The sequence below is a fragment of the Macrosteles quadrilineatus genome, unplaced genomic scaffold (assembly GCF_028750875.1).
Source record: "Macrosteles quadrilineatus isolate MER2022 unplaced genomic scaffold, UCM_ALF_1.0 Scaffold_2__2_contigs__length_208266976, whole genome shotgun sequence".
NCBI classification, from domain to species: domain Eukaryota; kingdom Metazoa; phylum Arthropoda; class Insecta; order Hemiptera; family Cicadellidae; genus Macrosteles; species Macrosteles quadrilineatus.
Genome location: NW_026542595.1, coordinates 177,413,832 through 177,437,890, shown reverse-complemented (window position 1 = coordinate 177,437,890; position 24,059 = coordinate 177,413,832). Strand labels below are relative to the sequence as shown.

Below are 24,059 nucleotides of genomic sequence, written 5' to 3'. Positions count from 1 at the left end.
TTGAGTTGAGATTGTCCAGGGTCAGGTGCTGACTGTGATGAGTTAAGCCTATTACGCGCCACTGTTAGCTGTGGTCACTATCACGATTACGCCTCCTGTCTATGTTTCGTTGTCGTTGCGTCGGAGGCATTTAAAAGGAAAAAAACAACAAATAAACAAATTATAGCTACACAATACAACTATAAATGCACAAATTTAAGTTACAAACATGCTAACACGATCCGTCATAGCGACACAAAACAACTATAAATACACACATTTAAGATACAACCATACTAACACGAATCGTCTTGGGGGTTATGTTTACACAAACTCAAATAGTAAATAAATGTACTCAATGCGTTTCATTGAATTGAAAAATAAATAACAGCAATTAAATTATACAGCTGATCAAGATCAAAATGTAAACAATTCTGTTCTTCATAAGAATAACATGGAAACTTTCAATGCCACTGGGGCAGAGCCCAAGGGACTTTTTCAAAAATGTTAGGCCAGTTTGCAAATCTACGCGACACGCTCTTTCCAATGAGACGTCAATGGATAAAATCGGTAAAGAAATGGCGGAGGAGTTCAACCGACAAAGTTTCATGTAGCGTATTAATTATATAGATTTGACTGAGACTGACTTAAAGCACGATTACTAGAAAAATACCGGTATGGATCATAAACATAAAAAAATGACGTTTTGGCCCGAAAATAAACATGATTTATCATTGCTTAAATGGAACTAAAATAGACCCCTTGAGCTGAATAAATTGATACTAAATAAGTTTACTGTTACATTCAATTCAATACTCTCTTGAGTACTATATCATATCGACCTCCAGACAAAAAATAAAATAAGATTAATGAAGGAATCAGGAATAAAATTTCTAAGAACTGTGATCAAGGTAATAATTTTGTAATTTTTAATTCACCATTAAGCTTTAAAATTATTAGTCTTAAGCAAGGAAAATAGTAAATTACACTCCCTCTCAGGAAGGAGGCATTTTTTACAAGAGCTGGGTTGATACTAACAATAATAATACAAATTAGGTAATAGAAATGGCCTCCATCTGATGATATTCAGTTTTGATTAAAACAAATTCTGGTCCCGTGATGAACATAACCTTAGCAATAATCTTTTCAACTGTTGACATTGAATTTTATTCCCATTACTATTTACTGATAAATAGAAACAGAAGAAGAATTTGTTCGTAAGGTATTAACAAATTTATGTATTCTCTTAAAAAATTGACATAACGTCCCTAGGCGCTACATATATGTTCTCTCCTTTAATGATCTACCATTATTAAATTCAAACTGTCAGTGTCAAGTCACAAGTCAAAGGAGAACGGGAATGGATGGAGTGGGAGTGGGCTATCGATATCGCGATGTACTAAATTCTAAAAACAATCGAGCTGTACAAGTATCGATTTTCCAGTTTCGATATTCGTCAACTAATTTGAGGTGAAAAAGTGCTCACCGGTTCTAGTACCCACGGTCGCCTAGTACCCATTGATTTTAAACCTCCTAATCCTTCTTCAATAGTCAAAGGTGATATATAATCAATGCTTATACATTAAATTGACCCAATGGTAATGCTATACTTTACAAAAAAATTGTTGATATATTTATTACAATAGTTTTTACACTAATATAGTTTTTTATATAAAAATAACAAATTTTGTCGTTTGTTTCTCTATGTTTCAAACTCGTGAGAAAGAAAAGAAGGCTGTTCACCGACCATAAAGAAATTTCTTAATCTGTCAGTCAGCTTAGTAGTGGTTGTTATTATGTTACAATTTTATTTGTGATGATTGATAACAATAATTTGTAGATATTTTCCTCATACTGTATCTTAGATATGTTATGTGGCAATATTAGAAGATGCGAATTTAAATCCAAGTTAGTCCAGATAGGAGTTAATACATTATGAAAAGTCTATGTTCAATTAATCGAGAAAAATGGCTCGTGAAGGTTATGATAGTGTGAAAATGGAAAACATCTTTGGACTAAATAAACTATTGAAACAGCGTGCTTGACCTTCAACATTTTACATAAGATAATTTATCTCATGCTGCAGCAAAGATGACACACGTAACAAGAAAGTGGGAATTATTTCCTGGAAGGAACAAATTTTGCTGTGATGGGAGAATTATGATGGCTCCTCAGACAAGTGTATTTTTTGTTACTGTTGGGCTGATTGTGGGAACATGTTCCCTATTTTTTATATTCGAGTAAGTATACTTGATTTAACACTCAATAATTATGTTTGGATCCAAACAATACAAAAACTTATTACTGCAGTGAATAGATAACTTAGGCAAGGCCTTATTCATCATTACCATGTAATGCTTCGATTAACAGTACCGTACATATTTTGCGTACAGTTCCAATGAGAGCCTGTGATAAGGCTATATTATCGGTTTAGTTAATATGTTGATATTAATATATTAAATTTGATTCAGTTCAATTTTATAACTTAGGTACCGTTTCTACAATGTAATTTTTAATATTTTTACGGTTTACATCAAATTGAGTTATGATTTGTTTACATTATTATTAATGTTTAATACAGCAAACTAACTTATCAATAGGGTAGGCCTATTCCATATTCAACCCAAAACCAATAGAATAAATAGACAAATAGACTAAATATGGACTGTCAAAGGAAGGTTCCGGCGCCCACCGCTGCAGGCGAGGAGCGCAGTAGCAGTATGTGACCAGCAGACGCTGCAGCGGTGTGTGCCGTAACTATACGGCAAACCTAGCGTTGGACTCCAGTACTTATGCTAACCGCAGCACAGCTGAAAGTCTATATCTATTAGATGAGTTGGCTCAGTTGGTAGCGTCACGGACTTCGGGCCCAAGGCAGCGATGTCGTGGGTTCGGATCCTGGTCACTGCCACTAAAATTTATCAGTACAGTTCACCTTCGTCCTACTGTACCAGCTCACCCCTTGCTTTCCTGGATACGTTCCATGCACAGATCTGTAGTCTATGTGGACGGGCAAATGCATGGTTAAAAGAGGCCGCCAACCTCTTTAAAAAAAAAAAATGTAGCCTATATCTTTTTATCTATGGCTATAGTTACAGCATACGGTTCGAAAATGTAGGCTATAGTTCCTTCCATTTTTAGTTGTACAAATTTAAAATAGAAACTAAGGGTAAGGCCTAATATTAAGAAACTAGGCCTATGATTGTTTTTATAAATATTAACTTACACTTATATGGTAAAATTAAATTATGCGATATTTATATCGAACCGAATTAACATCACTATATTTATCCAGTAATATATCAAGTAATATATCGATAATAATATTTAAAAAATGTACCCCATGGAAGTAAGTTACCCACTTAAGACCACTAAAGGCTAAAAATACTCCTTAGCCAATACATGTGTACCTACCTACTATAATTTGTTAAAGAGTTGAACTCAATTGAATACATTCCAACCTTAGGCTATCCCTATTCAGTTTAAGGTCATATGGAAATATCTAATGTACTGTAACAGTTTTAAGTTGATTAGTTGGTGGAGCCGTTACAACTTCATGCTCATATCAAAACATTAACAAATATTGACACTTTTAACTAAACACTATTTTTGTTCTTTTACTTACGGTAGGCCTATTATTTATCAAAAGTTTATCAAATGGACATGCTTTTTTATTTAACTTTTTAGCTAATTTCCAATTAACTTAGGAAATATTAGAAAATTTCCTGTAGGTAACTTTATAAGGTAACTTTTTGATGCAATCCATTCTGACATTGTCGGTCACCGATGCAGTACCTATTCAAGTATTTAAGTATTCAAGTAAGTAAGTAAGTAAGTAAGTAAGTATAGGGAATCAGCTATTAGCGTAGGTCTCATAGTAAGACCTGGACACGGGACCGATTTATTTTTTTGTTTTGATGTCCCCAGAGGACAAAAACGCCATTTGTTCAAATTCATACATTATATTAAGCCTATATATATTTAGGTAAAATACCCCCGCCACAGCAAACCTGCAGACTAAGCGAATTTCCAATTGCCTGATTGGATTTACACTAAAATGTCTCCTTAAAAATATCACATTTTATTCCCTAGCCTATATAAATAACATTAGTTTAACGAGTTCTTAGGTTTGCTCCAACAGGGAGGGTGAAAAGGTGTTTTTTGTAAAATGTTAATAGTATGAAATGAATGCATGTTCCAAATTTGATCAAAATATGATCATAAACAAGCAAACTACAACAGTTTACTTATTCTCCATCAGAATAACATGAGAATTTTAAATTTACAGTTTTTTTTATTTTCTCCGTAACCATTAGGCGCATAGTAACGCTTCAATATACTAAATTATTTGTTTTTTTAAGCTTTACAAAATGGTTTGGAAAGAAAATGCTAAATTTTAAGTTTTTAGGGTTAAAAATGGGAAAAACTAATTTTTGCCCCATAAAATCCCCCATAGTCCCCCTGTTCCCATAGTCCGATCATGCTGGTTCGCGAACTCGTTAGAATAAACGTAGGTTTACACGTTTGTACCAAATTTCATCAAAATCCGATGATTTTTCTTTGAGTTCCTATCGCGCTAACGGGCACATATATAAATATATATATTTTGATAGTTCTGTTCACTTTTTAGGGCAACTTTTTCAATTAATAAGCAAAATAATAAAAACCAGAGTACCCTGAAATTTATTTTTTATTTAAACTTTAAAAATAAAAAATGAATTTCAGGGTACTCTGGTTTTTGTTATTTTGCTTATAAATAAATATATATATATATATATATATATATATATATGAATTTGAAAGGATGGTGTTTTTTGGTCTCTAGGGACCTCAAAACGAAAAAGTAAATCGGTACCTATAGCTTATTCCCTATAGGGGAAATTCGCTAAAAAGGAATTTCTCTTTTTTGACGGTCCTAAAAACATTAAATTTCCTAATTTCTCTCTATAAACGAAGTGGAAATTCACTTAGTCTGCCTGTTTGCTGCGGCAGGGGTATTTTATTTTTAAGTAGATAGGTACCTAGACTCCTTGTTTCAATTGTGATAACAACCATTTGGCCTTTGTATCCTAGCTACAATCAGATGGTAGACTGAAAACTTAACTATTACTGGTAGCTAAAAATATACAATTATATAAATACTAAATAAGTTAATAAATAACATACTAGCCTAGGCCTACTAACTTAATAGATTCTAAAAAATAAAGCATAAATCATAAATCTTTATTGGCCATTAAATAACAAGTTACAATAGACCTCGTCAACAATGAAAATGGTGTCAAAAAGGGCCTTAAGTTAGGTAGGGGTAAACAAATTATATCTGAGTGATTTAACTTAATTAGCCTAAAATATGTAGGTATATATATTAAAAATAACAGTGGACCTAGAATTGAGCCTTGTGGTACACCGTGTTTGATTAATATATGTCTATGTGTGTAAATTAAGTATGGAAACAAATCTGTATTTTTAAAACCGAAATAGATAGAAATATTCTATTTGTGGCAATAATAGTTAACAAAGATTCCGCAATTTTTCACATGAAAAATATTTTTTTACCCCCCTAACAGGGTAGGTGGTAGGGGGTGACTTATTTTTTTCAAATAGCAACCCCTATTGAGTGACCCCTCATTTTGAAGGGTTTGTCAAAAGAAACACAATGACGCAAATCCGAGGTGAATATCTCACTCCTAGCTAACATGGCGGATATTCCAAAATGGGCTTTTTTTTACAAAAATTAAATTTTTCATTACCCACCATTTAGGCTAGGGGTGAAATATCTACCTCGGGTTTGCGTCATTCTTTTTCTTTTAACAAACCCTTCAAAATGAGGGGTCACTCAATAGGGGTTGTTGTTGAAAAAAATAAGTCACTCCCACCCCCTACCCTGTTAAAGGGGTTGAAAAAATATTGTTAATTAAAAAATTGCAGAACCTATGTCAACAATCAATTCCACAAACAGAATATTTCTATCTATTTCGGTTTTAAAAATACAGATTTCTTTCCATTATTTGTGAAATTGGTGCTTTTCACGTACAATAAATCAAATTTTGGAATATCCGCCATTTGGGCTAGGAGTGAGATATTCACCTCGGATTTGCGTCATTGTGTTTCTTTTGACAAACCCTTCAAAATGAGGGGTCACTCAATAGGGGTTGCTATTTGAAAAAAATAAGTCACCCCCTACCACCTACCCTGTTAGGGGGGTAAAAAAATATTTTTCATGTGAAAAATTGCGGAATCTTTGTTAACTATTATTGCCACAAATAGAATATTTCTATCTATTTCGGTTTTAAAACTACAGATTTGTTTCCATACTTAATTTACACACTGTATATACAGTTAATTTAAATTGAACAACAATAAGGAAAGAGGGGGTTTCAGAGAGGTTATAATCTATACAATGTATTTTATATTCATTTAAACAATTTCATAAATTGTACTCAAGTTTTAATGAGTTAAAGCTACAGAAAATAGTTTCAACTTATAAAGATCAAATTTAACACGTTTGCTTGTTAGCAACTAAATGGTTGTTTTATGAATTGAGGTGCTTAGGCTTACCGGTACATTAATTGTGAACTTACACCAGCGATAACATGACAAACTTGGTCTTTAGATTCCAAACCCATGTATCAGACCCAAATGTAGAACTGAAAGCTGACGTTAAAATGATCTCTTCTCAGATAGCTATCATGGAGCAGTCAACCGGATCAGTTGTAACTGTACTTTTAGTAGCGCTAGACACCTATTCCGATTAAATCATCCAATGTTGGCCATGATCTTCAAGACCATAAAGTCAGCTTTTGATTAAACGTTTATGGCGTTACACAATTATTTGCAGCACAGATTATAATCAAGAAGCATGTATGGGCTATTAATTAACAGCTGTGTCTAAGGAATATGACGGCAACTCATCCTACACTCATCTCCATTCGACTTGGCTTAAAATACGGTACCTACTTTGTATGGTCGCCATTTCAATAAAAAGTATTGAAGTATTAGCTATGTTGAAAAAATGTTGGTTGGGAATTGGCCGGACTTTTGCAAATCAGGCAGGAAATATTAGTCCACCATCTGGCTTAATAAGTTTTGTATCACAACTACAGTAGTATAATTGTTTGAACATAGGTTGTTGTCGTGTCTGCTCTTGCTAAAATCACACCTATTCCAACATTTGGAATAAAAAATTAATTCAAATATGATTTTTTAAATGTGTAAGAATTCTAAATTTACTTTGTAGCTTCTTATACCTACCCAATAGACTTATCCTATCTTAATCATCGATCTCTTGATGAGATCACTTATCTTGAAGATAATATATCAATGATCATGTAATAAACACAGCTGTTGACTAACATCAATGACTCTCTTATTCTCTAATCTGTTGATATTGTTATTCAACCCGCGATTCACTTGAATGTCATGTCATCTTTGTAAAATTATCTTAAGTCTACCAGGAATATTGTAGACTTGTCTGTATTCTTATCAACCGTTATGCTTGACCCTTCAATACTGATCTAATTAGTGCATTTGGTAGATTATGAATTGATTAACGACAAAGAATCTGGTTGGAAGCAGAAAAAGTATAGAGTTGCTAACAAGCAAACGTGTTAAATTTGATCTTTATAAGTTGAAACTATTTTCTGTAGCTTTAACTCATTAAAACATGAGTACAATTTATAAAATTGTTTAAATGAATATAAAATACATTGTATAGATTATAACCTCTCTGAAACCCCCTCTTTCCTTATTGATGGTTTCAATTTAAATTAACTGTATATATGGTATTTCCTTGCCTAATTGCCTTCTCCCTTCCCATAGCTGCATCAAGTCCCTCCTTGATCTCATTCAAACATATGCTGGGGTGTTAGTTAAATTTGAAAAAAAACGTCCACCTCATTTAACTTTTATTATATTTTATTAATTTTTCAGCAAATTTCCCATGTAGGGAACAAGTTTTTTTCACTAATGCTTTCAATATAAAGCGGTCCAAACTCATAGAATTTTTTTTAATATGCCCGAGTTTGGAACTGTGCCTCTTGCACTGATGTACGATACGCTAGCAACATCCCAGTCAAACATAAAATGTCTTTTTCTTCTCCTCAGTTTGAATACTTTTGTTACAGTTGTCCATTCCTAGCAATGAGGATCACGCCGGCCATCCCTGCTGTAGGGGCGTTGCTGTTCGTCTTCGTCATGTCAGCTTTGCTGCGGACCAGCTTCAGTGACCCAGGAGTGATACCTCGGGCAACTCCGGATGAAGCTGCTTACATTGAGAAACAGATCGGTGAGTGTATTCACAAAGCAAATTTATTTCTTCAAACTTAGAGAAGAGGTTTGGGATTTAAAACCCCAGGATAATATGTTGTAAACTACACAGTTAATATTCTTGACTGCATTAAAATCATGTTTGATGTTTTATTTCAATGTACTGCTCTGATGCGCTAACATCTTCAAAGAATAAGAGAGCACTATTACTGTAGTAGTAATACTCTTCCAGTTTTCTAACACCGCTGTGGGGTGTTTTTAACCCATTTTCTATTTATTACGTTTGAATTTTTCGAGTGACAATTATTGTAAAACTGAAAATTTGATTAATTTAAAGAAGGTGAGTGGTAGTCATGGTCAGTTTTCTATGGCTGAAAGATTGCTAGCAAACCTACAAAGCATGTCAAAACAAGCAATCAAATCCAGAATAGCAACTATGGGGGAAAATTAATTTTTTGCAACAGTTAATAAAAGAAACAAACAATTAAGTTTAAATTGAGGAAGAAATAGATTACAGGTAGAAAAACCTGGGTACATTTTCTACTTAAATATACAAGGTAAATGTTATACCATTTATTAAAAACTTTCTAATCACTAATTTAACCCTGTAAACATATTTCCTGTTTTGAAATGTTGCAGAAGTATCCAATTCCGCCAATTCCCCGACATTCAGGCCTCCTCCTCGGACCAAGGAGATCCTGGTCAGAGGACAGACAGTAAAGCTTAAGTATTGCTTCACATGCAAGATCTTCCGGCCACCCAGAGCATCTCATTGTAGTCTTTGTGATAACTGCGTAGGTCAGTATAGTTTTAGCGAATTTCCCATATAGGGAATAAGCTATTACCGTAGGTCTCATGGTAAGACCTAGACCCGGGACCGATTTACTTTTTCGTTTTGAGGTCCCCAGAGGCCAAAAACACCAACCGTTCAAATTCATATATATATATATATATATATAATTATATATGTGTCCGTTAGCGCGATAACTCGAGCAAAATTGATCCGATTTTGATGAAATTTGGTACAAACGTTTAAACCTACATTTATTCAAACGAGTTCGCGAACCAGCATAATCGGCCCATGGGATCAGGGGTTTATGGGGGGTTTTATGGGGTAAAAATGGGTTTTTCTCATTTTTGACCCTCAAAACTTAAAATTTCTAAATTTCTCTCTAGACCATTTTGAAGAGCTTAAAAAAACAAATAATTTAGTATATTGAAGTGTTTTTGAATCTTCATTGACTACGGAAAAAATTTAAAAAATTGTAAATTTAAAATTCCCATGTTATTCTTATGGAGAATAAATAAACTGTTCTAGTTTGCTTGTTTATGCATATATTTTAATCAAATTTGGCAATTTGGTTTATTTCATACTAAGCTATCAATATTTCAACTGAAAAAACACATCTCAACATCTTCCCCGTAGCAGCAAACCTAACTACTCACTAAAATTAATGTTATTTAAATAGGAAATAAATCTGAAAATTTATAGGGAATAGTTTAGTAGAAATCAAGCCGGGTAAATGGAAATTCGCTTAGTATGCAGGTTTGCTGCGACGGGGGTATTTTCTTTTTTATGTCCCACCTTCTCATCCTATGACGTAAGGCCCTAGCTCAGAACTTTTTTATACATTAGCTTAGACTATGCCTAGAGGGTCACGGTATTATCACTAAGACAATCCATTGGTGACTGATAGGATTTTAACCCAGTACCTTGAGTGCCGAAGTCCTGCCCTCTACCCCTAGACCAGCTCATTCACAACTCCTATATGGCTAATATACCAAAGTAGGTATTTAGCCTTACCAACTCCACTTGTTCTGATCCTGTAGTTCTTCTTCATCCATTTTGAACACACCAATGTCTTTGATTAATTTTAAGGTTTATAAAATACTCTTTCCCATTTAGGTAAGTTAGCTAACCTCAAATAAAATCTGTAACACAAAACTAAGTAATTACAGCACACTCATTGTAGCCTAGAAAGTGATAAGGAAAACTGTAGAGTAGAGGTTAAGCGCAAGAGTCTTCAATATACACAACTACGGTACTTGTTTTCATTGATGACATTGTTACGTTATCTGTATAACCCACTCATATTAAAGTAATGCTTTTAGAATTATAAGAATATCAAACCAAATATATTTAAATATCTGCTTATTCATTGGTGGTTTATTGTTTTGTCTTAATTTAAGGGATGTCCTCTTTGTGGGCGACAGACAAGGGATTCAACATAACTAGTTTTACTTATTCTATTCGAATAAATTACTCTGCTAGTTAATAGATATTATCTTTGCATGCTATCATAGTTGGCATCATGCTTGTGTCAGAGTCAGACTAATGATGTAAGTGATGATGTTTGTTATATCAGAGAGGTTTGATCACCATTGTCCATGGGTTGGCAACTGTGTGGGCAAGCACAACTACAGATACTTCTACATGTTCATCTATGACATCATGCTTGTGTCAGAGTCAGACTAATGATGTAAGTGATGATGTTTGTTATATCAGAGAGGTTTGATCACCATTGTCCATGGGTTGGCAACTGTGTGGGCAAGCACAACTACAGATACTTCTACGTGTTCATCTATGACATCATGCTTGTGTCAGAGTCAGACTAATGATGTAAGTGATGATGTTTGTTATAACAGAGAGGTTTGATCACCATTGTCCATGGGTTGGCAACTGTGTGGGCAAGCGCAACTACAGATACTTCTACATGTTCATCTTTGACATCATGCTTGTGTCAGAGTCAGACTAATGATGTAAGTGATGATGTTTGTTATAACTAAGAGGTTTGATCACCATTGTCCATGGGTTGGCAACTGTGTGGGCAAGCGAAACTACAGATACTTCTACATGTTCATCTATGACATCATGCTTGTGTCAGAGTCAGACTAATGATGTAAGTGATGATGTTTGTTATAACAGAGAGGTTTGATCACCATTGTCCATGGGTTGGCAACTGTGTGGGCAAGCGCAACTACAGATACTTCTACATGTTTATCTATGACATCATGCTTGTGTCAGAGTCAGACTAATGATGTAAGTGATGATGTTTGTTATAACAGAGAGGTTTGATCACCATTGTCCATGGGTTGGCAACTGTGTGGGCAAGCGAAACTACAGATACTTCTACATGTTCATCTATGACATCATGCTTGTGTCAGAGTCAGACTAATGATGTAAGTGATGATGTTTGTTATAACAGAGAGGTTTGATCACCATTGTCCATGGGTTGGCAACTGTGTGGGCAAGCGCAACTACAGATACTTCTACATGTTTATCTATGACATCATGCTTGTGTCAGAGTCAGACTAATGATGTAAGTGATGATGTTTGTTATAACAGAGAGGTTTGATCACCATTGTCCATGGGTTGGCAACTGTGTGGGCAAGCGAAACTACAGATACTTCTACATGTTCATCTATGACATCATGCTTGTGTCAGAGTCAGACTAATGATGTAAGTGATGATGTTTGTTATAACAGAGAGGTTTGATCACCATTGTCCATGGGTTGGCAACTGTGTGGGCAAGCGCAACTACAGATACTTCTACATGTTCATCTATGACATCATGCTTGTGTCAGAGTCAGACTAATGATGTAAGTGATGATGTTTGTTATAACAGAGAGGTTTGATCACCATTGTCCATGGGTTGGCAACTGTGTGGGCAAGCGCAATTACAGATACTTCTACATGTTCATCGTCTCATTGGCATTCCTTTGTGTCTTCATCCTAGGCTGTTCACTCACACACCTTATTCTCTGTAAGTAGGCTTACTTTGCTACCTTATTCCTTTAGTCTCGAGAGTTTTCATTCTCTACTTAACCATCATATAAATCTGTTTAGTGTGTGTAGATGTGATGAAGAAGTTAGATGTCAATTAATAATAACATGAGGTTAATTTGAATTGTAGAATGATTCTTCTAATTCTTTTCTCTCCAAATAAGCTAACTTAGTTTTGGTAAAACTGATGTTACATAAAACTTTACATGTTCTAAATCTTATAAATAAAATGTTTTAATGGAAAATCCTAAAAAAATGGAATAAATTGTCACAAAAATATTGGGATTGCTTGTTGTATGATCAGATAAATGAATATCTAAACATGAACAGCCTCTAAAACTTGACTGGAAAAAAATAAAACAAAACCTACCTATTGAGGCTACCTATTGAGTTCCTATTGAGGTTAAGATATGCAGGCTTAATAACCTATAATCGCTTACAAAATTAGAGTTTTCAAAACAATATAGCCCAACAAAAAAGATATTGTTTAGCATTGCATGATTTTTTTAGAAGAAATTTAGACTTTGCAATGTTGTTTTCATTTTCATTTTTATGATTTTGTTTTAGGCCTGTAGGTCTATTGACTGTGTCGTAACTTAACATAACATTTATAAACAAAAAATGTTATTTAGTCACCTTCATGAGCTCTCCCTTGTTTATTTTCTTTATTAATCAGCAAATTTCAGCTACTACTTACTAATGAGATCAGACCTTCCTTTTGAGTGCACTAAATTAACTTATTAGCACATTATAACCTTGTTTAACCTTGCTCTAATATACCCAACAAAATGTTACTCAAGACATCTTGGTGATCTTGGATCATCTTGGTTGTTTAAAATAATATCAGTTTCTAAAGTTTCACAAATATTTTTGTTATTCTTTCCAGTGACGAAAGAGGACAGGTTGTTTTTTGAAGCAGTGAAAGAATCACCTTCGAGTGTGATTGTTGTTGTTGTGTGTTTCTTCAGTGTATGGAGCGTGTTAGGACTCGCCGGTTTTCACACGTACCTTACAACTTCCAACCAAACAACCAATGAAGATGTGGGTATATTTTTTATGTTTTTTGTTCTTTGTAGTTATTGTAAACACTCTCTAGGTTGTGATAAAATCAGAAAATGACAATGATTTGACTAAGTTTTATCTTTTTAAAAGTCAGAGTTATTTAAGGTCACAAATGAGGTAGGTAGTGAAAAGGTTTGGTAATATATTTTTCATTCACTGTAGACAAGACTGTTCACTTACAAAAAACCTTAAAAACATGCCACAGGCGGAGGTAAACACGAAATCATCATAACTGATTCAGGTCAATGTGTTTGGTCAGTTATTTAACCATCTACTACAGTGGCATTTTGTTCAGTAACAATAATAAAAGCTGTATTTTTGGTAAATGATCAAATTGGCTCAATAGGCTATACTGACAAACCGAAAAATTTAACAACAACTTAACAGCAAAAATGACATTTTGAACACAAAAAATCCAACTTAAATTTACTAAAATAAAGTAAACTGGACACTAGGGGTGTGCGAATAGTGATTTTCAACCTCGAGCCGAGCCGAGCCGAGCTTTTTCAAAATTTTCGAGCTCGAGCTTTTTCGAGCCGAGCTTTTTCTAGCGTCACCTTATCTAAATTATTAAACTTTTTTTCCTTAAAAAATTGCATAATAATAATGTTCAGTCAATTTTTAAATAAACACAATGTTATTTTAATATGTTTAAAAACATTGAGAATTGTCAAGACATCAAATAGTAGATAATCACGATAAGAACGATGCAAGAAATAAAAGGATAATTGAAGGCCTGACGATATATGCAGTGCAGACTGAGCTGAGACAATCAGGTTGTCTTTCATAACAGAACAGCAACACGACCTTGAATGACGACAAAACAACTAGCAAGTTGATTACATTATTATGTATATTGTAACTAATATGAATATTTAATTCTATTTTGTATAAATACAAAATAAATTTAAAAACACGTGATTATTCTTGTTGTTTTCCATGCACAAAATATTTTAGTTTTATCAATAGTATTAATCAAAAAAGAACATAGTTGGTTTGGATCCAAAAAGGTGGAGAGACAAGTAAAAAGTAAACTTATATTAAAAAAGATATAATTGACATATGGAGGAAATAGACCAAAACACTAAAATTAATAGAATAATACACAAAGTAAACAAGAAATGAAATAAAGAACACAATGAATTAACACTGTCACTCAATTTTGTTATCTAGAAGGGTCGGAGAACTAATCAATAAATAGCCAAAACCAGTTTCCTCCCCTTCTTGCAGTCTCACCACCACCCCTCCCCCCTAAACCGGGAGGCCCAACACTTTGTCCTTGAAACACCCACGTCCTTTGTACCCCTATGAAACAATAAACCCTTACACCCGTGTTGCTGTTTTGACAACAGGTTTATGAATGCGATCACTATTTTTCATTTTCCAGAATTAACCATCAATTATTATTATTTGCAAGTTACTGAAATAGGAAACTACATCACATTATGGTATTCAATGACCCATGTATTATTATCAAAAATTAATAATTCATTACTTATTTTGATAATAAAAAGCATTCACTACAGCACGCACCACTTATTGATAAATATAATCATCAAGGTAACTGTTACTTTATACAAAATAAAAAAGGTACAAAATTGTGTGGTCAGTCAAACTTTATAAACAAACATTTTATTCTATTAAATACATATGGTAAATAGGGGTTGGTTTAAAGGAAATAAAATACAAAACAGATAATTAATTATTTTGATAAACATTAGAAAGGTTATAGGATTGATTGAACTAAAATAAACTTATAAGTAGAATCCACACCACTTATAAGTAAAATAAGTCTTCAACCACAATCTGTTTAATCAGTACATTGTTAGAGAGAGAGAGAGAAATAGAGAGATAGCAGATAGGGGCGTTTGATAAGGAATCTGAAAAAGTAAACAAACAAGGAACAACGACACGACGATACTCGTTTACAGCCTTATTGTGTCGCCCATTACATTTGCTCATGTGACCACTTTTTGTTTCTTCCTTATCTTTCATCCGTCCCAAAATAGAATTCCTGAAATTGTTGGTATAATCTTCCCTCCCACACCACACAAGGCGCAGTGCTCAGTGCGCACTGTAGGTTGTCATGGCAACCGTGTGTCGTCATAGCGACAAGCCAATCACGCACTCGCACTGCGTTGTATATTACGATACGAATAGCTGTTAGAAAGACAACGCGATAGGTGGTCGTTTGTCTCTTTCCTATCTCCTCAAAATTACGATCGATAATCATTGCGTCTTGACTGAGCTGAGGTTCGTGCTTATCAAACCTCGGATGCATGAACAACGTAGAATTGTGATAACATTGTTTTCAATTATGACCCAAATTAAGTGTTTTGACTTTGTATTAAAAGCTCGGCTCGAACTTCGAGCTTTTTCAAAACGCCTCGAGCCGAGCCGAATAATGAAAAGCTCGACCAAAAAGCTCGAAGATTCGAGTACTCGCACACCCCTACTGGACAGATGAAATGTTTTTAATAAATCTTTAGAGAGAAACCAAAAATCTTTCTTAATCGTGGAAATCTGTTCAAATACAGTACCCAAAACTTTTGTTTTTAATTGTTTGTGTAAAAAACTAAAAAAAGGAAAGTTTGTCATACTAAACATGGTGTTAATATTTGCAAGAATTAGTATTAAAGGTGTAGTGGTATTAGTATTAGTTGCATTGTACGTTTTTTGATTTTGAGAATAAACCATAGCAGTTGTTCCTCAAATTAACTTGGTAAGAAAAGAAAACATTATGTTTTAAAATAAACTTTGAATGAATTATTATAAATTCAATGTTTCGTAGCCCATCCAATTATTGTCAATGCCCGTACCAAGAAAATGTACATAATTGATACAATTTTCTTTTAAATTTTGTTTAGGAGTGTCATGGCCCGAAGTTTTTTAGTTTTAGATTTTTTTTCTGCTCATGGAGTTTTCTCTGATCGAGATCCTGTACAAAAGACATATATATTTTTGTACTAATTTATTTTAACAACAAACGCATATTTCATATTTTTTACAGTTGGATTATGAGAAGTGATTACGATTTATGTTAGTTAGTGTTGTGAGTTTAAAATTGATATTTGTATTTTCAGATAAAAGGTGCATTCACGTCCAAACGGGGTCAAGCCAGCTTCAACCCGTACAGCTATGGGAATGTTTGTTCCAACTGCTGTCATGTGCTGTGTGCCCCCTCCCCACCTAGCCTCATCGGTAAACTGTTTGTTTTTTAGCGAATTTCCCATATAGAGAATAAGCTATTTAAATATCCAAAACAAAAAGTTGTATTGTGTTTAAAGAAAATGTACATCACAGATTTTCTTTGTACAATCACCATTCATTGTGTATCAATCTAGAGTGTCAATTTTTTTCAACGCCCATTACTCGTCGTTAGCAAGCAGAGAATGAGCTTCTCACTGTAAACTTTACCCTAAAGTAAGAGAAAAACATTCAGCTACATCAGCACACTGAAATACACAGAACACAAAATGCACAAAAATAGGGTTCAGATTTAGATACAATACTGTAGTGTGAAGGGTCTACTTGCAGTATCCACAATCATTGACTCCAGTTTCTAATAAGAAGCTTATTATTGTACTTGCCTCAGCAGGTGTTACATGATTGTATGTTTTGTCTAGATCGCAGAGGTGTGGTGACTACAGAGTTCCTAGACTCAGACACCCGGCCTGGAGCTGTCATAGCCAACAACCGGACGTACGGGTCATTACCACAAGTTGTACAGGTAAACCACAACACTAACTTACTCTTACTCTTACTCCTCTGGCCATTGAAAACCAAGGTGGTCTTTGACCTCGTCAACCATGTGCCTCCAGGATCCTCTGTCCTCTGCCAGCTCCAGGTCTGCTCTCATACTCTTTAGGTCCCTTGTAACTTTGTCAATCCATCTCATCCTTGGTCTTCCCGATGGTCTCCTGCCCTCCCGGAGTACCTCTTATCACTTGTTCTATCATATCTCTCTCACCTCTGCTTTGAATGTGGCCCAGCCACCTCAACCTTCTACTCTTAACCACTCCCACAATATCTGGTTCCTTATATAATTCCCTCAACTCCCTATTTTTTTCTTATTCTCGACAAGTCTCCGTCTTTTATTGGTCCAAAAGCCTGATTTTTTTGTGAAAGACCGAGTCTCTGAACCGTATACACTACAGCACTACAGGCTGCACAACACTAAACCATACTTAATTGTTTATGTAAACACAGGTTTTAGGAAACTTCAAATTAGCCCTCTTAGTGCAGGATTGCTCACAGCAACGATGTATTTATTGGCTTCAAAGCGAGCATCGCTGAAAGTATCTTTGTATTTCATATATTGTAGTAGGCTACAATGCTAAGGACTTATTGGTTGGTGTTCTTTGTTTTTGTGGCATTTTTTTAAAATGTTTGATAAGCTCTCTAATTTGTAAAGAAATAAAATTTGCAAGATGTGGTGTTCTATAAACAGAAACTACAATATAAAGTTTCAATTTTAATACATGAAACTTCAAAGACAGATTCTTCATAAGTAAAACACAAAAATCATACCTTACACTTTTTCAAATTTTAACTAATCAGTATACTAAAGGTAATCAACCAAAAATATTAAGAAAACCCCCTTGAGTTTTCTTCCCTGAAAAAAACAACCATAAATATGAGCCAGAGTGATCTTTGGAAAACTATTTAGAATGCCAATATAATTTTATAGCCAATGTTTATTTAGACAAGTGTATATAGGCTGATTAAATATTTATTTTAGATTATTAATATTTTTCCTACTGGCCATACAACTTGATAAAGTGGTCAATTTTATTTCCAATATTAAAATAATTGTTTTTACTTTGTAATTTTTTATGGAAATAAAATCATTTATTCATGTTTGAACTTTCTAGAATTAATTCCATTCAATATTAAATGCATTAACCACCCAAAACCTTTGTTACACATATCATTTTTACAAACAGGCATGGCGTTGATAAGATAATGTAAGGCATGGGCATGGAAGTATGTGTCTTATAATTATGATAGCTGGTATATACATGACACATTAATTTCTAAGGCTAAGCTAAATCTATTGTGTGATGTAGTAGGAGAGCAGATGTCCTAAGGAGCTAAACTTTTGCCAATTTCAGTGGATGTAGATTCTTTAATATTAAGTTCTTATAACGAAAATTATTAATATATTACAAGTAAAAAAAGAACTCCTATTAATTAAATAATTTTAGTTTGTCGTTTTCATAGATTTATAACGATTTTATTAAAAGGCTTAAACCTTTCTTTTGTCCAGAATGGAGTGACTGTCTTGCAGCCACTTCCCAGTGATACGAGCCCCAGCCCGGAGATGCCGAGTCCGCCACTGCCCCCCACCATTCCCCACGTGCCAGCGGTGTGCAGCGCAGTCGCACCTTCCATCAACGGTGCGTATCTCTACCACGGTAGTCTGCCGAGGCGTGTTCATGTGCGGCCGCCACACCAAACTCAGTACTCTAGAACACTTCCGAGAAACATCAACAACTATCCGCGATACAGTACAAGGGAACAGACGTATTTGATGCGGTCGCCTCCGTCCGTGTACAGGGATAGATACGTGGTTCCCAGCTTCGGAATGCTGGGGCTCGGGGAAGTTCTTCAGCAATATGGGGGAGGCGGGGGGAGGGAACACAACGGGGGCAGAATATTGACCAGCTTGGCAACAAGTTACGCGATCACTACCAGCGACAGTGATGACGATCTAGAGTAGAAATGTATAACTTACAATTTTCGGTTGATTACCTTTATCAATTGATGCAAAGGTAGGCCTTGAATATAGTAATACTTTTCTAATATTTAGAGTTATAAGGGTTTTTTTTTACTTAAACAACAAATCCTTTAAACAAGCTCATGCAAGATATTTATGACTAGAATGCTACACTATTTACATTTAAAAGTAATATTGTACTATACATATGAAACACAATAATATTCCTATTTGTTTGCTTAAAGATTTTGTATAAGTTATTATTGATAGGGAGGTTAAAACTGGTAAGATTCAGCTTTCAATTGGCGCGATTTAATAAATTTGAAAATCAAATGTATTGGCAAAATTATAAAATATAGGCTAGATGGATTTAGAATTACATTATTTATGATTTGGTACTTAACAATCTATTACTCCTTGGTCAACGGAATTAAAATGCCCTCTATTTGATTTGTTTTAAAATTAGTTTTGATCTTGAATCATTTTTTACTTCTTACTCAATCGAATACAAAATTTGTCCATTTTAATTGCTTTAAAATTACTTAAATTCTGGCCCTAAAAATTTAATGTATTTCTTCTAATTTGTTTTTTGTGTAAACTTGACTGTGCCTAAAATGTTAAGACCATCAACTTCTTTTATAAAATCTTAACCTATAAGGTCAATTACTCTTTTTATTAATTAAAATGGGACTATTTTGTGGATAAATAAAATGTCATCAAAATTCCAATACACGCCTGAAAACTGTATTTATTTTGTGCTCAAAATTTGTGATCTGCATTAGAACTAAAATATATTTACATTTTTATTGTTCATTCGTTTTTTATGGGAACATCGACACTTTAATAAGTCTACTAGTTAGTAATGGAATTGACTAACATTTGACATTATAAATGAATATTATAAAATTTTCTCTTTTACACTCTTGGTGCTCAATAAAACATTCTCAACGTTTAAATCTTTTTAATAAAGATAATATATACTTAAGTATAGTTATATCTGTATGTTGGAATGTTTGCCAATGTGTATTGTCTATTTCATCATTTCTCACTCACTGTTGTTGTTGGTGCTGTCATGAGGTGAAAAGTGGTTAAGTGTAAGTATTTTGAACATTTTCTGAATGTGTTCGTAACAGTGTGTATTTGTAACTCGTCTAATACTAGATGTATCCCCTATGTACAGGGTGAATGAGCTTGCATTTGAACATGAGGTAACTGTTAGTGGATCAATTTGGCAATGGAAATAAAGATAGAAAAATGTTTTTTCAGCTAATAGTGATATGTCAAAGTTTGAAGCCGAATCCATCAAATCTCAATGAATGATTCAAATTCTAATTTAAGTACTTGAGTTAAGGAATTAAGTCTCATAGTCATATTTAGTTAAACCTGCTCTACCACAGCCCTCAAGGTAGCAAACTTAATGGAATCAAGTTTTCCTCATTATATCACAATCCTGGGAAATGATCACAATGTTTCTTTATCAGGTCTGATGATTACGATGTCTCTAAGATTATGGAGTAAACGGTTATGAAAAATGTATTAAAAGTGTTCAAATTGATTCAAAATAGAGTAAATAATGGAGAAAATTTATCTATTAATAAACTTGAAAATGCTATAAAAATTGTAGGCCTACTATGATTCAAAATTAGTTAATTTTTGTGATTTGAATTTGGATTTTCTGTGTCTGACCATCATAAGCATGTAATATCCTTCAATGTATGAACAATTTTACTTTTGTCAATGTTTGTCAGCTTTATTTGACCATTTTAAACAGTGATTTAATGTTTTTATTGCTAGTGTATTGCAGTGATATTAACAGTTTGAACTCATTATAAAACTACATTTCAGTTTTGTCTGTAGTTTGTGGATTTCTTCATTTCACTAGCGATTTAACTAATTACCCAAATAATGCCATGCTATTATTTCATGGTTTTTTGTTTGCTCCTTTTGTAAATAATATTCTATAAAACCGCCGCTGTGGATGCTTCTATATTCTATATTATAATATTCTATAATCGAACTACTGTTGTTCATAAGTATCAATGATCAGTGTCCGAATTTAAGAGAATTTTTTATGATTTGCCATATGATTGAACGAGAGGGATTGTCGAATTAATTGGAGACGTCTCCATTAGACTCTCAGTGTCTACGGTAAGCCCTGGAAGTCTGAAACACACCGATCAGTAAGCAGTTTCCTCAAAATCAATTACTGTCTCGGTGGAAACTGATGATACCCGCTACTGGCCACTTTGTGTAAAAGTGTATGTATGGCCTTCTACAAACTTCCTAAGCTACTTTGCACATTTTCTACCTTGAAACATTTTTCTTTTTACACATCTGTTAGTTGGCAACAGTTGTAACATCGATTGACCCCTTTTACAGAAATATAATCACGGAGCAAAATTTGAACTTGTCGGGACTCTCAATTTTCTTTCAGCGTTTTAGAATACTATGACAGAGGATAATCGTTTCATAGGTGTGGGAACCAGATAAAATAGTGGATGAAGTAAAAAACCCCATGTTGTCTCGTATTTGAGCTGCTACAGGAGCTCAATGCAGACCTCAATCCATAGATAACACTTGTATAGTGAACAATTTGTTTTAATGTAGTTTTATTATTTTCACCTCTCTATAATATAGGCCTACATTTTGTTCCGACACTATATTCTAGACAATCTAACTCTCTACTTTGCTTGTAGGTAGTGACTGTGGAAGTATGCTGCTCAGTGGGGACATGCCCGGTATTTACGAGAGCGTTTGCGATCAAGTTATCATCTCAAACCCAGATCTTGTGAAACCGTCTGAAGAGCCAAAGATGGATCTGTCGGAACTAGATCTCTACTTGGACGATGTGGTGGTCTCGGCCGGTCTGGAACCCGACACAACATCACTAGTCCCACTATCTGCCAGTAGGCTGCGTCTTCTGCAAGACACGACTATGATAGAGTCTGCGCTGGACTTGGACTCCCTGGAGGAATCCACTTCATCAGTTGGTGCCGGAAGTCAAGCCGGCCTTATAAAGAGGAAAGATAATTTGTAATGTAAGTAGAAGTAGCGTGATGTGTTCATGCTGAAATTCCCACTATAAGGTCTAAAATTACTTTTTCCTTCCACTGCATGGAAATGATCACATTGCCACACTTGTAAACAGTACGCAAAATTGCTCATTTCCGTTTTATTTGTTCTCGCTCATGTTCGTGAGCAGTAATGGCCATTCCTGCTCGTTAAATCAGCTGATTTCACTGTTGATGTTTCTATAAAAAACTTACATTTGGTGGAATGGGCACACGGGAGGGACTAAGGCTAAAGGTGTAGTGACGTCATATCGCTAGTGGCTAATGTCTTCTCTTGAGGCAACACGATTACCGTAACGAAACAACATGATTTCAGCGGCGTTCGTGGCATAGTTGGTAGCGTTACGGATTGGTGTTCAGGATGTTCCGTGTTCGAATCCCGCTGGCGGCATTAACTTTTTGTCAACAAATTTTTCATATCAGCAAGTTTGGTTGGTTAGGTTAGGTTATGATAGTTTAATTTTATAATACTAAATTTTAAAATTAATTTTATTAATAATTAAAAATTATAAGTAATCATTTAATAAGATTTTTATCTTATAGTTTTTATATTATCAGCAAGTCTGGTTGGTTAGGTTATGTTATGACAGTTTAATTTTAAAAATTAAAAACGAATTTTATAATTAAAAAGTTAATTTTATAACTAAAAATAAAATAAAAATAAAATAATTTAAAATTTTTTAACTTAGCAGTTCTAGCGGCGAACGCTGACACTACAAGATATGTTAGCCTTAGTCCCTCCCGTGTGCCCCACCGTACATTTGGTAACCAAATAACATAACCTAAAAAAATAAACAAAAGTTAAACTGTTTGTTTTGATAAGTAAATTGTGGTTGTAGGAAACATTTTGTGGGTATTAAAAGAATGAACACTAAACAGTCATCCCGCTCTGGAAACGTATGGTCTCACAAAGCTTTCATCTACAGTTCTCGAGCGGCAATGACCATCTTTGTGCTCGATAAACAAATAGCTATTCCTAATCTACCTCCATTTGCTTTTAGTTTTTTTTTTGTTTTTTTATGTATTCGGTAACAATTGAATAGCCTATATCGTTAACAATTGGGCAAGGAAATTTTTGCAAAAAAAGTGTACCAATATCTTAAAAAAAAGCCTAAGCTAAAACTTCCTTTGTAGGATTTTGAATTTTAACTGTTATTGCAGGTTTATTTTAAATAAAACCACAAAGAAAACATACTCCCATTTGTCATCCTTATAGGTGAAGACAATTTTATTGTTAGTTACATTTGGATCATGTTTTTGTTTAGAATTTGTTTCAAGCTATTTCAGTTATTTAAAACCTTGTTTAACCAAATAAAACGATCTAATCATAAACAATAACTCGTCTCCTAGTAACATAATAAACAGTATTGCGGAAATCATAAAATTAACCCTGAAATAATATAGAAACAAAATTTCGTTTACACTACTGCCCAGCATCACCAACATGAACTAGGCATGAAAAAATTGAACAATAAGATGAGAAGTGTACTGGTGTTGGTTAGTCTATGATATAATCCAAACTAATTGTTCTTTCAATTCACAAACTCTAAGTGATTTTTTACAACATACGTATAAATGTAGCCATGAACTTTTCACATGATCAATAACTGATGCCGTCCACCAGTTAAATTTAAAAAAAACTTGTTTTGTACCATAAGACACATGTATGCTTGACTTTGGCTGGTTATTATCAAAGTTTAATTGTGATTTTTAATGTAAGTAATTGTAAATCATTTGAAATGGAGACATTTATGTTACACTAAAAAAGAGAAATGTTGTATTTTCCCCTAAATCATGTTTTTTTTTACTTTTTAGTAACATTTTTTGTGTATTTATCTATCTGTTTATTTCATCTAATCTATTTATTATATGCAAATTTTATATTATTTTATTTATTTTACTTGTCATTAGAGTAATGAGCCAAAAATGTATAGTAAAAATGAGAACAATGTAAACATTTTCTTAGCTCTATGGGATTTTTATTTCAATTCAACACGTACATGACTAAGTTGTACATATTGTTTACAAGGCATGCTGTAGAGAGAGACATTTTGAAATTATTCTGTAAAAACTTTAAGCTAATGCATTGCTCAAATTTTGACGATGACTGATTTTGGCTTGACTATTGGTGATACATGTGGCAACTAAATTTTTTTGAACTGTGTTTAAAGATAATGTT

The 24,059-nt window shown here is 33.9% G+C and overlaps 2 protein-coding genes across 2 annotated transcripts in view; one reads left to right on the top strand and one right to left on the bottom strand.

The window, feature by feature from the left end:
- Window positions 1-1,759: 1,759 nt before the first annotated feature.
- LOC128985526 (palmitoyltransferase ZDHHC9-like) lies at window positions 1,760-22,452 on the top strand. Its single transcript, XM_054405111.1, has 9 exons — window positions 1,760-2,219; window positions 8,103-8,263; window positions 8,884-9,042; window positions 11,871-12,008; window positions 12,915-13,069; window positions 16,174-16,291; window positions 16,717-16,820; window positions 18,360-18,489; window positions 21,506-22,452. Exons 1-9 carry the CDS (start codon window positions 2,071-2,073, stop codon window positions 21,844-21,846), a joined length of 1,455 nt encoding a protein of 484 aa, XP_054261086.1. The 5' UTR covers window positions 1,760-2,070; the 3' UTR covers window positions 21,847-22,452.
- Window positions 18,189-24,059, bottom strand: part of LOC128985527 (venom serine protease-like) — a 19,379-nt gene continuing 13,508 nt past the window's right edge. The window contains exon 9 of the mRNA XM_054405113.1: window positions 18,189-18,566. Within this exon, the coding sequence (XP_054261088.1) occupies window positions 18,559-18,566 (8 nt within the window). The 3' untranslated portion in view covers window positions 18,189-18,558. The remainder of the gene's footprint in view (window positions 18,567-24,059) is intronic.